The sequence below is a fragment of the Dromaius novaehollandiae genome, chromosome 19, assembly GCF_036370855.1.
Source record: "Dromaius novaehollandiae isolate bDroNov1 chromosome 19, bDroNov1.hap1, whole genome shotgun sequence".
In the NCBI taxonomy this organism is placed as follows: domain Eukaryota; kingdom Metazoa; phylum Chordata; class Aves; order Casuariiformes; family Dromaiidae; genus Dromaius; species Dromaius novaehollandiae.
This window is the reverse complement of record NC_088116.1, coordinates 1828351-1845725: the sequence shown is the minus strand read 5'-3', so window position 1 is coordinate 1845725 and position 17375 is coordinate 1828351. Positions and strand designations below refer to the sequence as shown.

General features: G+C 40.7%; 1 protein-coding gene across 3 annotated transcripts in view; it reads right to left on the bottom strand.

The window, feature by feature from the left end:
- Positions 1-17375, bottom strand: part of NF1 (neurofibromin 1) — a 179053-nt gene that overhangs the window by 102473 nt on the left and 59205 nt on the right. For 2 of the 3 annotated variants that reach the window (XM_026106924.2, XM_026106931.2), the window contains exon 1: positions 8958-9306. The exons of the other annotated variant lie outside the window; for it this stretch is intronic. In XM_026106924.2, the coding sequence (XP_025962709.2) occupies positions 8958-9017 (60 nt within the window). In that variant the 5' untranslated portion in view covers positions 9018-9306. Of the gene's footprint in view, positions 1-8957; positions 9307-17375 lie in introns of those variants that run through there. 3 annotated transcript variants of the gene reach the window in all.

Here is a 17375-nt window from a genome sequence, read left to right as displayed (position 1 = left end):
CCAAAACGGGATGCACTATTCCATGCACACCCGCACAAGTGCCTGATAAAGTGGAATAACCACAGGACTTGATCTCCTGGCTATGGTCCTGGTGATGCAGCCCAAGACACAGTTTGCCTTCATCACTGCCAAGCGCACTCCTGACTCGCATTCAGCTGGCTGCCCACCAGGACCCCCAGGGCCTTTCCAGCAGAGCTACGCCCCAGCCCAGCCTTTTTGGCTGTCTGGGATTATTCCACCCCAGAAACAGGATTTTATATTTACCTTTCTCAAGCCTCATGCAGTTCTTATTGGCCCAGCCCTCCAGACAGTTGAGGTCTCCCTGCAAGGTGCGGCTACCTTCCAGTTTACCTACTTCCCTCCCAGTTTGGTGACATCTGCAGACTTGGTGAGGGCATTCCATCCCACCATCCCGTTAAACTGCAGTCATCCTTCATGAACATCTCTGTCAACTACTTAACGTGACTATTTTTGTTGGCACAATTTAAAGGTGCATATTTAAAATGCTAGATCTATGACTTGTATTAAAAATCCAAAACTTGGAACATTTTTTCCCCCAACAATATGTTTCATTGTATCATTAAATGCAGTCTACTTTATATTGACATTTTTCGTTTGTAGGGAAATGGACCTCTTTGTACTACCTAGCTTTTATGCCCAAAGGTAATTTCCTCCCCAGAAAAATTGTGGTTTGGGTTGGATTTTAAATCAGTTCTTTTGGTACCAAAGGTTGTGCTCACAATGGAAATTTACTCTTTTTCCTTAGAGAATGGTTAACTCTTAAGTCAAAAATGACTAAACTGCCACACTAGATCATACTGAGGACCCATTCAGTACGTTATCTTGTCTCCAACAGTGGACAGCAGCAAATGGCTCTAGAGCACAATAAGCAATCCCTTCTTCCAGTTCAGACAGTGGCTTACGGATCTCCTGCGCGGAGCGTTGCATCCAGAGGACCACGTTAACAGCCACCACCAGATCTGCCCTTACAGGAATGTCTAATGCTTGGCCTGCACAACATTCTAGGGCAACAAGTTCCAAAGGGTAATTAAGGTAATTTTCACTTCATTTTGTCATTGCCTTGCAAGTTTTCAGATTGTAATGCTTTAAAACAGTTTGATGTATTTCAGCGTGCTCATTTTAAAACTAGAAAAGGCAGAACAAATAGCATTTATGACTCAGGCTTTATTTTCATTCTTAGATGTTATTTTTACAATACATTTTCGGAAGTCATTAGTCAGTGGAAGATAGATACATTTAATTAAAATTTTCAGCATTACTAGTACTTTTTATTTGAATTTTCAAGTCTCCGTGCTGACAGCAGCAGAAAAGCTCAATACCACTGAGTGATAAAATACTTCACAAGTGCCTCTCAAAGAAATTGTGTCACGGATCTAGTTCTGTATCCTTCCATGCTATAGAAACATCGTACTCCATATTTTTTGGAGCTTCCTGCCACAACAGCCACTGCAACAAGGTCACCTAGAAATAAAACTGCTTTTTATACTACCATTTAAAATAGGAAGCTGTATAAAAAGGAAATATTAGCACTGAATTTTCTTTTATATTTCTCAGCTATTTCCTTTGTGTACTCTGACAGGCTGAAGCATTATATGTACCCTAACTGAATGCAGTGCTAGTCTTCAGTGACTAAAACAATTTAACTTTTACACAGATATCTATCAATCTAAACACTACAAGGAGAAAGAAAACACAGCTTTACTTTTATTACTGCTAAATTCATTTTAGAAAAAAAAGAGACTGACACAATAAGTTTTCTGTACTGCTTTGAATTATAAAAAGAAATTAAGACTCAAAGCTTAAGTAAACCTGGAGCTTCAAGCTATGAATGTAAGCATCATTTTGAACTCATCAAGTTGAGCAAAGGGATAGTCTACCACACAATTTAACTATTTCCGCCACTGAACTAGGAAGCCACGGTCAACATCCTTATACCTATAACTACACAGATGCAGCTATAATCCACACTAAGGTATGCAGTGATATGATGTCTCTAATCTGGTTTAAATCAGGTTAAGATGTCAAACAAGCTAGAGAGGACAGGAAACAATGGTATTTTGGTCTCTATTTTATCTTATGCAGCAGGTGAGAAGAAAATTAGGTAGAGGAAATCTGGAATTTTTCTACTCAAACTTTCAAGTTTTCAGTCTTATCAATTAAAAAAGAACCTTTCTGCAAGAGACGAGGAAACATCATTAAATAGCTGAGCCAGGCAGCTGCAATGATACAGTACAAAGCCCAGTGTATCCTGAACACAAAATACAAGCCACCTTGTGCATTCTGCTAAAATAACTAGAAAAACAAAACTGAAAGATGAAGAACCTTAGTATCTATCAGCTTACATCTGTATCCCCAGTTGTTCCCAATTGTTAAAACACATTATTTGACCACACAGAGACATTAAGTCACCTTTGCTTCCAGAAACGCATTTCTGACTTCAGCTTAGGAAGCACTGCTGATCTATCTATAATTTCACTCAAATCTGCTATCAGTACTTGTCCTGAAACCTAATGATTCTCACAAGGAATACTAAATGCAAAGAGGTAACAAATTCTTATTAGTGGGAGAAAAAGCAACAGCCAGATCCCACCAGATCATTAGAGCATCTTCATTTCCAAAAGGCAATGATAACAGATAAACCTTACAAATATTAGAGTGCTGAACCACCACCTCTCAAGAAAACAAGATTGTTAAAACCAATCCAGCTAAATCAGTCCCCATTTAAAACAAAATTAAAACCTCAATATTTTTAATTATCCAAAAGATGTAAATTCCTCTCACAGTGTGCTAAAGTAATGTGAATTTCTCCTATCTTCATGAAAAATGTGAATTATAAGCTTCAGAAAAGTATTGTTTAAGAAAAAAATTCAGTTAGGCCAACTCAGACAAATAGCAGAATCATACCACAGGGTCAGCTGCTAACATCTTAAAAAATATTCCTGAAACAGTATTCCAAAAGCTTTTTCAACATCCTCACAGTTTGGCATATGCTAACTTACTGAAGCCTCTATGCATTAATCCGGCATAAATTATTAACCATTCTACAATGGTGCCTAGTAGCTTCAAATCATCTGGCCATCACTGTGTCTCTACAACGGTATCCGCAAAGTCTGCCGTACTGCTGAAGAGGGAAAACCCCAACACTTTCCTGCGCCTAATCGCTCTTACCTCTGCTTCTGCAGAGAAAAGCATCTCAGCCTCTTCAGACTGTGAGGCAATAACTTTGCCAATTTAAAATTGAAAAAGCAATACAGTACTTGGTTATTCCAGAAGAAAAAGATTTAACATGAATACCAAACAAGATCTTTATAGTAAAATTATAAAAACTGGCTTTAAAACTTTAGAGTAAGTGTTACTGTAGAATTCTGCAGATGTTCAAAAAGCGGAAGGCAGCGTAGTAACCGAGAGCATGCAAGACTGCAGTATCTTTGTGAGAGGCCTCACTTCACAGCCTGATGTGCCTTTATTACAAAAAATAGTTAAGGAATCCTTCACTGATCATAAACATCACTTACATGAAGGAATAGTTGCATCTTTTCCATGTGTGCAGGAGAGATGCCAGCATTTTTTTCAGGTATCCTCTAGTTTGATAGCAAATGGTATAATCTGTTGCTAAACTTACACGGACATTGGTTTGAAATTTTGTTTTTTGAATTTTTGTTTTGAAATTTTGTTTGAAATTGAAAAAGTGATAGTCTTGAACATTTCTAGGATATTGCACTCAGCCAGCTGAGAAAAGCTATCATTAAGCCATGGATTCTTCTTTGTAGCTGAAAAACACCAAGTTTAATCATCTATCTTTTGCAAAAGATTGTCTTTAAAATCCTTACTTTCAGAGGTTGTAAAGTACGTTTTATACAAGTGTAAAGTACTTCATCACCTCAACAGAAGTCACCATTTCAACTTTTTTGTGTGTTCTTTGCAGAACATGAGGAATTCAAAGTTTCACAGATCAACATAGTCTGCCGCAGGTTCAGCACTATAGTCATGTAAATCACTGCTCTGAGAAATCTCTTAATGGAGAAAACAATCACTATCCAACTGCACACAGCTACACTACAATTCAGCATGTTCAAGATTGAGCTTCAAAGTGGTGGCAAAGCCTGCAGAGCCCTCTCGCTGCCTCCGCTACCTCCTCCTCACGAAGGGTGAGGCTGAAATCAGCTCTGGCGAGGGGAAGGCGACAGGCCACTCCAGGTGACTCGCCTCGGGCAAGGAAATTCTCAGCTTGCCTGCCACTGCCTCATCATCTTCAGCGAGTAGCCTGAGATGTCTGAATGCACCTGGAGCTTGTATGTTTTATCCAGATTCGGGAGTAAGTAACAAATATAGCATCTAGAGAAAAAACCCTCTAATGCTATCCTTTAACAGCACAGAGACATACCTAACCTTTCCCTTTCAAACCCTTTCTTGGAACTCCTTCAGTAGACAGTAACGCAGAGATGTATTGGAGAGAGAGAAAAAATTTGCACAGTACCATTCTTTCCTCAGCATCAGCATTTTCAGAACCAGCTAAATATCTCAAAAATCAACAAGTATCTTTCCCCCAACTATAAACATGCACTGCACCGCCTTCTAAATAGATATTATTTAGTGAATTAAGCCTTTTGAAGAACACTCAACTCTGAAAATAATTTTCATATGTTGCTCTAAAAAAAATTCAAAAGGTTAACAAAAAATTTGTACTGTGAACAAATGTATATTTACCTATACTGTTAACACGAACTGTTCAGTTCAGCAAGTAAGGATCATCATAGCATCTCAATGCTTTTCAGCAGCTCACTAATGAACTCACGTAACACTTGTTGCATGTGGACCATTCTTTTACCTATTCTTTAGGATCTCCAGCTCTGTGCAGTAGAGCATTTTGTTTTGAAATATATTAGTATATATGTTGTTTTAGAAAAAATAAGAGCTAAGCTGCTTCAGGCTTATGTTAGAGAAAAATGAAAAAGCACATTTTGTGTTTAGAGTAGCATCACAGTTGGTTTGGGTTCTTGGCTCCTGTGGAAATCCATTTCAAACTGAGACTGGTTGTGGAAAAAAGTTTTCTTCTGCACAGATCAGCCTTACCTTTACAGCAAAGGATTCCATTCTGTTACAGTCATCAAAGATCACGTAAACTGCATTAAAATATGTATCTATTACTACTACTGTTTTTTTTTTTAAAAAAAAAGCTGAGATGAAAAACAGCAATGAAAAACACAAAGCCAGTGTCTGCAGTCAGTGCTTTTTCAGGTCTCTGATTCTGTATAGGTTTCAAACACTGCAGGGGGAGGGAAGAAGAGGAGGAAATATTTGCTTTAATTTAATGCCTTTTAATGAAATTAAGAATGGAACATTCCTAGTGGCTTTCAATTTTTACAAAAGCTTTCTTAACTGAAAGCAACCGTATCTCATAAATGGGGAGTCTAAACCATAATTCACGTAATAAAGGGCTTCTTTCTTTAAAGCATATCATAATTGCTTAAGTCACCACAAGTTTATATAGGATTAGTACCTTTTATTGTATCTGATAGTCCTTACTACAATCTAGAGTTAAATGGCTTAGGCAGCAAGGCTTCTGTGAGTATGCTTAGAAGAACTATTTTATTACTGTATCAGCCTTCTCATGATTTCAGCTGTAGCACTTATGTTTAAAAATTCTATAAAAATAGAGTACCTAAAATAAGGGAACATTTCCATAGGAAAAAACAGCTATTTTACAAACACTTGATTATGCCTGAATATTCTTGGTTATCCACTGCAGGCTATCTATGAGATGGGCATGTTTTAGCCAAAGAAGGTATTTAAAGCTACAAAATTTTGAAAAATAGATCATATAGACCTAAAATTGCAAGTATCTTAAGGGTTACCTTGAGCCTTAGAGACCAAATTCAGATCAACCTAAACGGAAAAAATTTCAAACAAAGCAAAAATTCAGCTAACTCCAAATAATTAAATGTTAAACAAAGAAAGAGAGGCTTAGATAGAAGGCAAAGCTTACCAAACCAAGCCTTTAACAACTCCCTAACATAAGCATATTACAAAGGGGGCAAGGGGTGATGCTGAATAGGAAAGCACTGTGGCTAATACTCACAATTTTGCTAAAACAGCTACTGCAACACAATTATATTTAGAGCATTAAAAGTTTCAAAAATTATCATAACTAGTATTACACAGAAAATCAGTGAAGAGATTTTGCATGTGCTATATAAAAAGCGTGATCTAGTCTCACATGTATGGTCAATAGCTTCCTTCGGCACCGGCTGAAACCTTCAAGCAGTCTTCAAGGGTAGCTCAGAGAGGAGAGCACTGCAGGAGCTGAAGTCTCAGAAGTGAGTGCAGCTGAGCAAGACTGGCACTATATTTGAAAAATGTATTCAGTAAGCCAGCCATTGGTTAATTTATAAATCTACGCTTGCCAGTCATTTGAAGCCCAGAGAATCATACATACAAAAGCAAATTTTCAGTTAAAGCGGCATTTATAACAACAAACAAGAGTAGACAGGAACAGACTGGTTTGCACTGAATTTTGTTGTTTTCAGTACAGATTAGCATTCTCCCAGTTTGTTGTTTCATCTGTCTTAAAATGAATTCAAGCACTTAGCAAATGAATGGAGAGCCTGTCTACGTCTATAAATTTCACTGAAAAATGGTTACATTTTCTTCCTTTCTAAAGGAGGAAACCTTCAAAATTTCTAAGTCCTCTCCCCCGCAGAAAAACCCAACCCAACCCAAAACAAACACGAGCTCCCCTTCCTTATTCAAACATGCTCATGATACAATACGTAGCAGCAGTCTAGCTCCCTCGGTGCTGAAACAAAAGGTCCTGCATTAAGAAAGGCAGGCATAACATGTAAGAACTCAAAAATGCATCATCACTACTAAAATAATGTGCAGTATATTGAATATATTTGCATGAAGCATAAATTTGATTCTGAAGTGAGTAATCTAAAATATAAGTAGTAGATAACTTATCAAATAACCACGTGACTACTCAATAATGACATAAAAGTAAGGAGTTAGAGGAAGCAAATAAGCATCACCGCTGATAGATAACACATTAAGTAGTAGCACACGAGTGTCACAATAACCTGGCATTCGGGAATTCGGTTAAGAACAGTCACCTTTCCACTCTGAAGATCACTGTCAGACTAGGCAAGGCAGAGGAAACAAGGCATCAAAAGCAAACAAAATTGAGAACCTTGAGCTGAAATTAATCAATGAGAGCAAAAACTTCTTACAAAGAAGTAGAGATTAGTATCTCATCCTCGCCCCTTTCATCCACTAAATGACGTAACATAAAGAAAAATATTTTGTGCTGGTAAAACACAAATATTCAATAAATGGATTAAAATATTGTAAATAGCATCTATCACGCAAACAACACTGAGTTCAATAGTCAATACTGTATTTGATATGTATTTTGCCTGCAGCTCCAGTGTTTAGCAGAAATCAGAACAGCCTGCCTTCTATCAAAACAGAAGAGGGGATCCCTTATACACCTATCCATAATTATTCTGTGAAGTGTATAGGAAAATACTTCTGTTTAAAAAGCTTAAGTTCTTAACTCCTAACAGATGTTGGCAAGCCCAATTCTACAATATACATAACAAAGCAAACGACAAAGCCTAGGGCCTTTAACACCAGTACACAAAGAAACATTTTCTTGCATTACTGGGAGCATAATCAGTACCATGCCTTTTAAGCTTATGGAAAAAATGATCTGTGACTTAAGATAAGGGGGGGGAGAAGTTAACTATGCAAATATCATGCCTAGCATGTATTGGAAAAATCTCCATCATTTTTAATGTAATAAAATAGAAAAGTTTGGTATTTACCTGTTTTAAACAAAATTCCATTTACAGAACTTTTAAAATAAATGTAAAACAGATCATCTTATTTTTATTCAACCAGGCCACAACCTTTCTGCAGGTTGTTAAAAGCCAAACATCACTAAAGGGGACATGATTACGGCAGGTGAACAAAATCCTCTCTGTTTAGCCAGCTTAACGTTTTTGATAGCTGTTACGCTGAGCAGGGTCTCAGAGCTGTCTCCCCCGTGGCACAAAGGATCTACTCAGAGCACAGCGAAGTGAGACAGACAACACACAAACAGATCCTTCAACCTAAACCGAGCCCCGCTTACATGTCAGGAAAGCGTCCTGGAAGTAAGAACGCACAGCCTAAGCGCTAAGCTTGGCCCCCCTGGGAAAGTCATGCCACCTCATCCCGACGAGCAGCTCCTGCCTGTGGACCAGAGAAGCGCAGAGACCAAGGCCAAGCAACCTCCCTTCCCTCCGTTCAGAAACCCCCCAGTGAATCCCCTTCTCCAAAAGCCAGTGCCTGTGGCTTATCGGCAGAATGAGGTATCCAGCACGGCAGCACCGCAGACCCTTCCCCATCCCGCGCATCCCGGTGCTCCCAGCGGCGCGGGCGCAGCTCCGCTCGGACACCCGGCGCTGTCACGGGGAAGGGGGTGGAGGCGCCCGGCCGCAGCCTCCCGCAGCCCTGCTTAACCTCATCCCCCGGCTTCGATCCCCTTCCGCGGAGCGGGATGATGCAAAGCGCGAAGCGCAGGGACGACGGGGAGAAGCGAGCGCCCGTCGGGAAGAGGCGGGGGAGCAGGGCCGAAGAGGAACGAGCCCTCTCCGCCGCCCCCCCGCGAAGAAGCGAGGCGAAAAGCCGCGGCGCCCGGGGCGGCGCTCGGAGGCCGGGCCCCCCGCCCCAGGCACCGGTGGCGGCATCAGGTCGGCGCGAAGGGGCGCGAGGGGCGCCGGCCCCACCCCGCGCCGAGGCGGCGGCGGCTGCAGGGGGGCGCGGCCGCCCCGGCTCCCCCGGGACGACGGGCCGCAGGGCAGCGGGAAGCGGCCCCGGCGGCCAAGGCCCCCGGGGAGCGGCCCGGCCCGGCCCCCTCCCCGCGCCGCCCCGCTCCTCACAGCCGCCCCCGCTACCTGCTCGTCGAAGCGGTTCACCACGGCCTGCACCCACTCCACCGGCTTGTGGGCCGCCATGGCCCGCCGCCCGCCCGGCCGCCGAGGGGGGCGGGTCCCCGCGGGGAGGGCGGCAGGCGAGGAGCGCGGCGAGGGCGGCGGGTCTCCGTATCGCTGCCGAGCTCCGGGCCCTCAGCTGCCCGCGGCCATCAGCGCCCAGGCGCCGCCATGACACCACACCGGAAGCGGGCGCCCAGGCCGCCCCCACCCGTCCGAGCAGCAGCGCTGCGGCCGCCCGCGCCAGGGGGAGCGCCGAGACAGAGGCGGCGGCGGGCGGCGCCTGCGCGGCCGCGGCGACGCCGCCGCGCCTGCGCGTCACCACCCCCCCCCCGCCCTCGCGCCGCGACTGCGCCTGCGCGCCGGGGCGCGCCGCAGAGGGCTCGCGGGAGCGCGCGCGGCGGCGTGGCGCATGCGCGCGAGGGGGGGGCGTGGCGCGGCCGGGCGGCGCCCTGTGGTGGCGGCGGCGGCGGTGCTGAGGGGATGCGGCCTTGCGGCGTCGACGCTCCGTTACAGCCGCTCTCCTGAAGCGGGAGGCCGGGAGGTCCCCTGCGGGCGGCGGCGTCCTTGCAGCGGGGAGGGTGCGGTGCTTTGCAGAGCTCCCCGCCCTGGGGAGGGCCTCGCTGGGGGGTCGTTTCCCTTCACAGGGCGAACAGGGACGTGTGCGCCGGGGGCTGCGGACGGGCAAACCGGGGAGAGGGGCCGCTTCCCTCTCAGCCCTACCGCGTATTCACTGACTGCTGCTTGTATTCCCGCAAAGCCAGGGGGAGAGAGAGACAGAGGCAGAAAGCCCTAACAAAGTTTAAAAAAAAAAAAAGGTTATTCTTTATTAAATTAGCTTATTGGAGTTTAACGGCTTTTGTTACACCTGAAGACTTCACTACAGAACTCTAGCAGTAACTGGAGATACGTAATGCAGCACACACACACTCTTTCCAAACCAGTTACACGGTACCCAGCCAATTGCTTACTCTTTGTGACTCAGAAAAGTAGGATATGTGGAAAACAAGACAAACAAACATCCACTTCCAGTTTCCTTCAGAGGAATGTTAATTTGTTTTCCTTCTGGGTAGACAGAAGCACAAAATAATGACTTTTCAGGCTAGAGTCAAGTTAAAATTCTGTAAATAAAGACAAAATTGATCTAGGATCCCTTGAATGTAGGATTTAAAGTTGACAAATGCATAGTGAAGAACTGGAGACTAAAATGGACTTTCTTTACCTCCAGGTCCAGATTTCTTTAGTCCATGACCAGAAAACTACTTTTGTATGTTTCTCTGAAGCATAATTAATGCAGTGTTTAGATGGATTATCATGAAGCATCTTTTTTAAGATAACATTTAAAATGCAAATACAGCAAACTTTCTATTCCATCCTGCTGTAATCTGCAAATCTGTAAATTTTACAGGGGAAAAGCAAATGGGAGGGACTGTAATTCCACTTCTCATCCAAGACAGAATCACTCTGATGAAATATGCATTACTTCTCTTTACCTTCAAAGTTTATACTTAGTGTTCGATGTTGTCAAATTCCTATTGGAATAGATGGAATTTAATCAGGCCCTTTACTAAGGTGCAGTTCATATATTCTGACATATAAAAATAAAATTATGCATGTCAAAATAGTGTACTGTATGACAAACTATTCTCAATTTCTGTTTAATCCCACTTCAGTCAAATGTGCAACATGTACTATCCTACACAGATTTTTGAAATGTTAATATGAATTAGTAGGTTGAATTAAAAAGTGCTATCAATTAAGCAGAGTTGTCTTAATCTGCATATCAGAGATAACATTACATTGTAACATTCTCTGCTTGGATTTAATTTGTGCATTTTTTTCAGGTATATGATTGGATTCAGTATTTAAAGTAAAATAAACCAGGTTTGAAATCAGTTGAACCAGTCGTGATTTCCACCATCTCAATTTGGAAAAACACTGTGTTTACTCTAAAGCACTGAAAATAAAAGCTATCTGATACTGCACATTAGACTGACTAAAAAGAATAGATTATGAACAATTCAGCTGCTGAAGCAAGGACAGATCTCATTTTCCTTTTAGACGAATATGGAAGAAAAACTCAAAACATTTGAAAAACAGTAAAGCAGGCTGTGTAAAATTAATGTTTAATTTGTGTAAAGATATTTCTTAAAAATTCCTGAGTCAGTATCTGTGATGTAAATAACTTACAGTAATAACACTAGGAAAAACAGGTTAGTGGGTAATAAAAACACAGCTGAGCCTAAAATAAGGCACTGTGGTAAAATGTGCACTTATAGGAGTCACTACCTTCTTCCAACCTTGTCTGCCTACTGTTTAAACTAGTATGTGTATGGAACTTCTACTCTGCCCAGTAGGGCCCTTAATTTAACTTAGAGACTATTGCTATTATCATAATACATACTAATTATCATCAGCAGTAGCAATATCAAATGTATTCTGAGGTAACTTTAAGTGTAAATAATGGACAGTGAAATTCCTGTAATTCAGATTTACGATATGAACAATTACTTTGCATACTAGTAATAAATTCAGGAACTTAGTTTATGTCTAGTATTTCAAGAGTTTTCAAGAGTTCAAGTTTATGTCTAATATTTCATGTTTATACAAAGATGAAAATCAATTGCAAATATTTTATTTAAGAAAAAACGATTAATTGGCTGAAGAATAAACAGTAGTTTTCTGTCTGTACACTTTGTGGTACTATCTTTCAGGAAATGCAAAAAGCATTCTGATTTATACAAATTATGAAGTCTAATATTGGGCTGTTAAGTGCACTGAATTTTGTATTATTCATTTGCTGTGTACAATAAACTAGCTGTGGTGTAAAGGCTATTGATTCCTTTGCATTAGAGTGCATTATAATGCTCAGCATAAATATGTTTCAAAAAGATTTTAAAAATAAATGTTGCGTTACATTCTAGACAAGGCTTCTACTATATTGCTTTTAAATATATTTATGTCCACAACAAACATATATGATACGTATATTTGCTTAATTACTGAAATCTTAACCGTCTTGGACGGAGAATCAAGCTGGTCAATGGAACCTTTCTAATCATATTTTATATGTCTGAGCACAGAGAAAGTCTCTGCCAGTAACAACAGCAAAAGAGCAGTGTGTATCACTGTATCATTTTATAAACATTCAGTATTCTTCCCAACAGTTCTGTTGAAAAGGTAAATGGTTACTTCAAACTCTGAAAAACAGGATAAGGCTAGGGGGGTCTGTTCTCAGAGATTCCCAGCTCCTAGTGACTTTTATTCCATGTACAGGTATGCCACGTATCTGAAAACAGCCAATACTGAGTTTCCTGAGATAACAATTTCCACAAATTTGTCAAATCTCCTTTTTGAGCTGTTTATATATTTGACTTCTACGTATCCCATAGCAATCAGGCAAGAATAACATTCACTTACAGCAGTAAAGCTAAAATCTTCATAGGAATCTCTACATTCTGCCAGATCTAAACAATAATCATTCATCTGGGGGGCAGGAAAAGGCTTCAGCTTACGGATAGGCTTATGAAAAACAAGTCTCAAAAAGCCAGAAAGAAATCAGGGGTGGTAAGATTAGCTAAGAGAAAAGCATCTTGGGAACCCCTGACTTTAGTAAGAAAAAGATAGGATATTTCTTCCCCTCATAATTTACTAAACAAAACAAACAGGGCTTCTTCCTGTTTCTTTCTTTCCCCTCCCCAAAGCAAACTTGTTCCTTAAAAGAAATCATAACTTTCTAAAGTCTTCCCTGATTTTACGTGGGGGAAGCTTAGGTGATATTGGAAATTCTCATAGTGTTTCCCCTAAACTGTCTGGAAAATCCCAACTACTATATGGTCAAGATTTATCTTTCTCTATGCTCTCTGCTTCCTTTTAATTGTTTCCTCTTCTTACTAGGCTTAGTACAGAGTGCTTTAAGATTCACTATCCCAGAAAAACGACCTATTACCTAGAAAAAGAATACTCACAAAAGTAGGGACAGAGGAGTACAAAGAGCAGCAAGGTAATTTTCATACTGCAGGGGATGTGGCATTGGCATTTGAAGAGTTACTAAAATTCCAAATAGCATGACTGAAAGCTGCCTTAGCTTAGGCAGTTATACCTGTATGCTATAGCCAACAGCACATCTTAACAAGAGACAAAAAGCAGTGTGATGGTCTATGTTTCTGCATTCTAATAAAAGTTAACAAATAGAATTCAAGAATGTTTGGAAGAAAACACAGTGTCCCTACTATTAATGTTGGTGTTAGACCCTGTCTACTGGACACATGAAAAAACTATCATTGTCCTCCAACAATCAGATGTGACAATTTATAACTGGTAGTTGGACATTACTTGAAGAGGAATCATTCCAAGCTCCTAAGCTCCACATAAATTCTGAGTTGCAGTACCATTTCTTTAGCATCTCTTGACAATCGCTTGGTGCTTTTTGGTTATTTTGGTGTGTTTTTTAAGACACTTAGCATGAGCTTCTTAATCCATTTCTTTAAGCTTATGTGTAAACTCAAATAAGAAATTACAGCCTAAGGCACCACATCCACAAAATAACCCCTACTTTCTTGTCAGGCTTTAGAGTGAATGCCAATGTTTTTTCTCACCAAAAATTTCCCATTGTTGGTGTCAGCAGTGGCAATGGTGGTAGGAGTCGCACGTAAGAGGAAAGTCCCCGCTATGCCCTCTACTCCTTCTCAGCATAGGGTTAGAACTACTAAAGCCAAAAGAGCCAAGCCAATAGAAGTAAAAGTTGGAAATTCATCTACGTGCGAGCAGCCCCTCTCATGACATTTCCCAGCACTGATGATTCTAGTCAAGCCAAAAAATGACACTTGAATCACTTCCTTTGAGGTATTCTGGCACTTTTGCCTTTTGCCTTAGCAAGAAGATGGGGAACCAGATGAGAAAACTGAGCCACACACAGCAAATGACCTGCCCAGATCTGCAGTAAAATCCACATTAATTCTTGACTCACTAGCTTCGTGTTAATCTTATGCGGTTAGATAGCATCATTTAACATCTTTTAATAAAATTCGCTTTAAAGCTAGAAGCCCTTAAGCAGAAGGCATTTCCTTTCTTTCTGATATCTTTTACCCATTGAGATTCAGTTGATTCCTAGATATCATCTACAATTTTCTCAGGAAACGTGGGCATCTTCTCTCTTTTACTATGCCTGAACCAGCTTTTCTGGAGGTAACACTTTTCTTGGCTTATTGCCAGAGAATATGTTGTTTTTCCCAATATCTTTATTTTTTCCTTTTTTCTACTTTGTATTTTCAACTCAAATTATTTGCTTATTAACTTCTCCTTTTAACTCTACTCACTACAGTCTCTGTTTCATACTTCTATTTCTCCTCTTCTTTCCTCCCATCTTGCTTTCTGTTTTTCACCAGCATTTGTCAAACATTCCAACAAAGGCCCCAAGATGCTAAGTGATACTTTTAAATTTCTATTTCTCTGTTTTTTTTTTTCCAGAAACCTACCATCACTTTCAGAAGCATTCTTCTGTAAGGCATACGTTTGGTGTGAACTCCTGATAAATGGGGGATTGTACTGGAGATGTTCAAATCTGCGACCAATGGCAAAAATACTTTCATACTGTTCTTAAGTGAAGCTAAACAAACAAACTTAGATTAAATGAGGAAGGAAGGGAGAAAGGATCATATCTGCCAAGTTCTTGGTAAGAGGTGACTTAATATCTCTAAGCTACCAACCCCTTAAACATGGATTTTAATCTAAGAGCTGGCAGACTCCCAGTGAAAGCTGTACAGCCTATCTGGCAAAGCTACAGCTCCTTTTCCATTTTGACACTTGATTCTTTCACCCCCTTCGCATAATGTATTTCTTATGAGGACTTTGCTCCAACAGATTTGTCCATTAGAGGGCATTAGAGGCCACTGATATCCTTGAAGTTTGATTTACCTAAAGGAAAGGAAAATAGTTCTTTTTATTTTTGTCTGATAAATTGTGGGAGTTTCATATTCTTTCTATGCTATTTACCTTATTAACTTGTCTGAAATGTGCTGGCTAGGTTTCAAAATAAGAAGAAATTTTAGACCATGTATTTGCTATATTATTCCCTGCTTCCCACTTTCTCCCTGACTGAACTAGCATCTGTTAAATATGAACAGAGCAAGCAAATGAACTAACTAAATTAATGGTAATCACAGAATGATGGATTATGCTTTAGAGAGGTTAAGAGATTCTATACAAAATATTCACACTGGAACTTTTTATCCCAGAAAGTCTATTCAGCACAGGGGCAGCACAGATTTAGGGGGCATAATTAAAGCTGTAGCAAATTATTTCACAGCGTCTATTTATAAATGCTGCAGTTTGAAGGCAAATAATTCCTCTTGTAGTAGAAATCTGGATTTTTGGAAATTTGGATGCAAAACACCAGGAGTTTAGTCCACGATACTTCATCTGATATGAAGAAGTGCAAGACATTATAGTAAGAGCCCAAATATTCTAAAAGAAACTAATGGAGCAGAGTATTTTCTGAAACTGATGTTTATGCCATGAATTGTAAATGGATAGAGATATATTAACTTAGTGCCTGCCATTTTATTTTAGAGGTATAAAACATAAGCCCTTTGTCAAACTTCAATTAAGGATTGCTTATTACAATGATTCCCAGTGTGTATGTTTATGTTCTAAAAACTTCACAGGAATGAGATCATTTTGTGTATCTACTTCTTTCCCTATCAAGCAATGCCCTTACCAGATATTACAGTTATCTGCAGAGGTTATGTTACTTAAGTATCAAAAATAATATTTTAATTGTTCTGGATGACTAATCAGGTCTGCCTAGACCATCACAGTGCCCCAAAGGATAATTCAAGGTTATCTCTTCCTCTCCCTGAAATTGTTTCCTTACTTGTTTATCATACAACTGGAGTCAAAACAAGGGGAGATTTTACAGGAAAGGAATGCCAGATAGGCCTTGTGACTTCAGTACTGACAGATATTTTCTGGCTTCTTCTCTGGGTGATCTCATAGAAAGGGGCAGGACTTTTATTCATAGAAAGAAAGCTGGAGGTCTGGAATATCATTTGGATCCGACCTGGAGAGAGAAAAAGGCAGCAGGAGCTGCAGGCCACTCATTAGCACTCGGTGCTCTTTCACTGTAAGGTGTCCTCATTAGATTCTGTCTTTCAGGCAAAGAGATTATGCTTTGCTCCTGATTACACTGAAACAATTAAGCATTGTTTTTCTCCTTCAAAGCAAATCAAGACTATTTTAAAGATACCAGCTGTACTACTGCAAAGGTGCAGATTAACTCCTCATTAACTCCTCATATTGGCTGCTACTATAAATAACACAAACACCATCTCCTTCTCTTGGTTGTGCTGGCATTAATTATTTTTCATGTTCTTAATCTGTATCTGTATCTTATATTGCTCGTGTCTTACTGCCGCTTGGGACAGTTGCCTCTAGCCAAAGCTTTGGGTGGCTACCAGACGGGCATCTGCATGTCATGACCAGAGGCACTTGTTCTCTTTGTTTTAGCTGTGTCTGTGGCTTGGGACATTTTAACTGCTTATGCAGACAGCTCCAAGGGGAAAGCAGTCTTGGTTCTCCAGAGTGGTAGCAGTTCTACGACTAGCTCTTGGACAATGTAGTTCCCCTAATTAGGAGTTAATACGGCTATTTCGGCCTCTGCCCACAGCTAGACTATGTAGCTGGATGCTACACCTTCCCCTCTCAGCTTCCTTACAGGCCTCTGCTGCTCTGCACGCTGCATCCCCTAGGAGCAAAGCCCTTTTGGGCAGTGCCTCATCCTTACTTCAGAATGCGTGATTCTTAGTAACATCATATTATAGTTGCTTGAATGCTCTTTTATAGAGAGCTTTCCAGTGCCTTGTGGTCAGACTGTACACATACCTGCAGTACAAAGGTGAGCTAAATGAAGTAAGGCTGTGCCAAAGGCTACTCTCACCCAGATGAACCTACTCAAGAGGTCTCACACAAATGCCCATTACTCAGATGAACTGTGAAATTAAAATTAGTCCTGACTTGCTCGAAGACACAATAAAATACTGGGTTTAATACTTTTCCCCCCTTACACTATATAAAATGCTGTGTAATTTCCATTAACTTCACTGGAATTATTCCTCATTTAGATCAACTGAGTTGAGATTATAATCACATCATCTCAGAGCCAGGAGTTGGATTCAATAACATCTGCACATCACTAAAGCATGTCTGTCTTTACACAGCATTCAGAGTCTCAGCTCTACTGACCAATTCCATACTGACAACATGATTGGTATCAGATACATATTATTTACTTCTACAGATATGAGTTAATGGTTAGCCAAGATCTGCATAAATTCAAAGTTGGTCTATTTGTACTATTATTTTAATTTACTTTAAACACAGTCA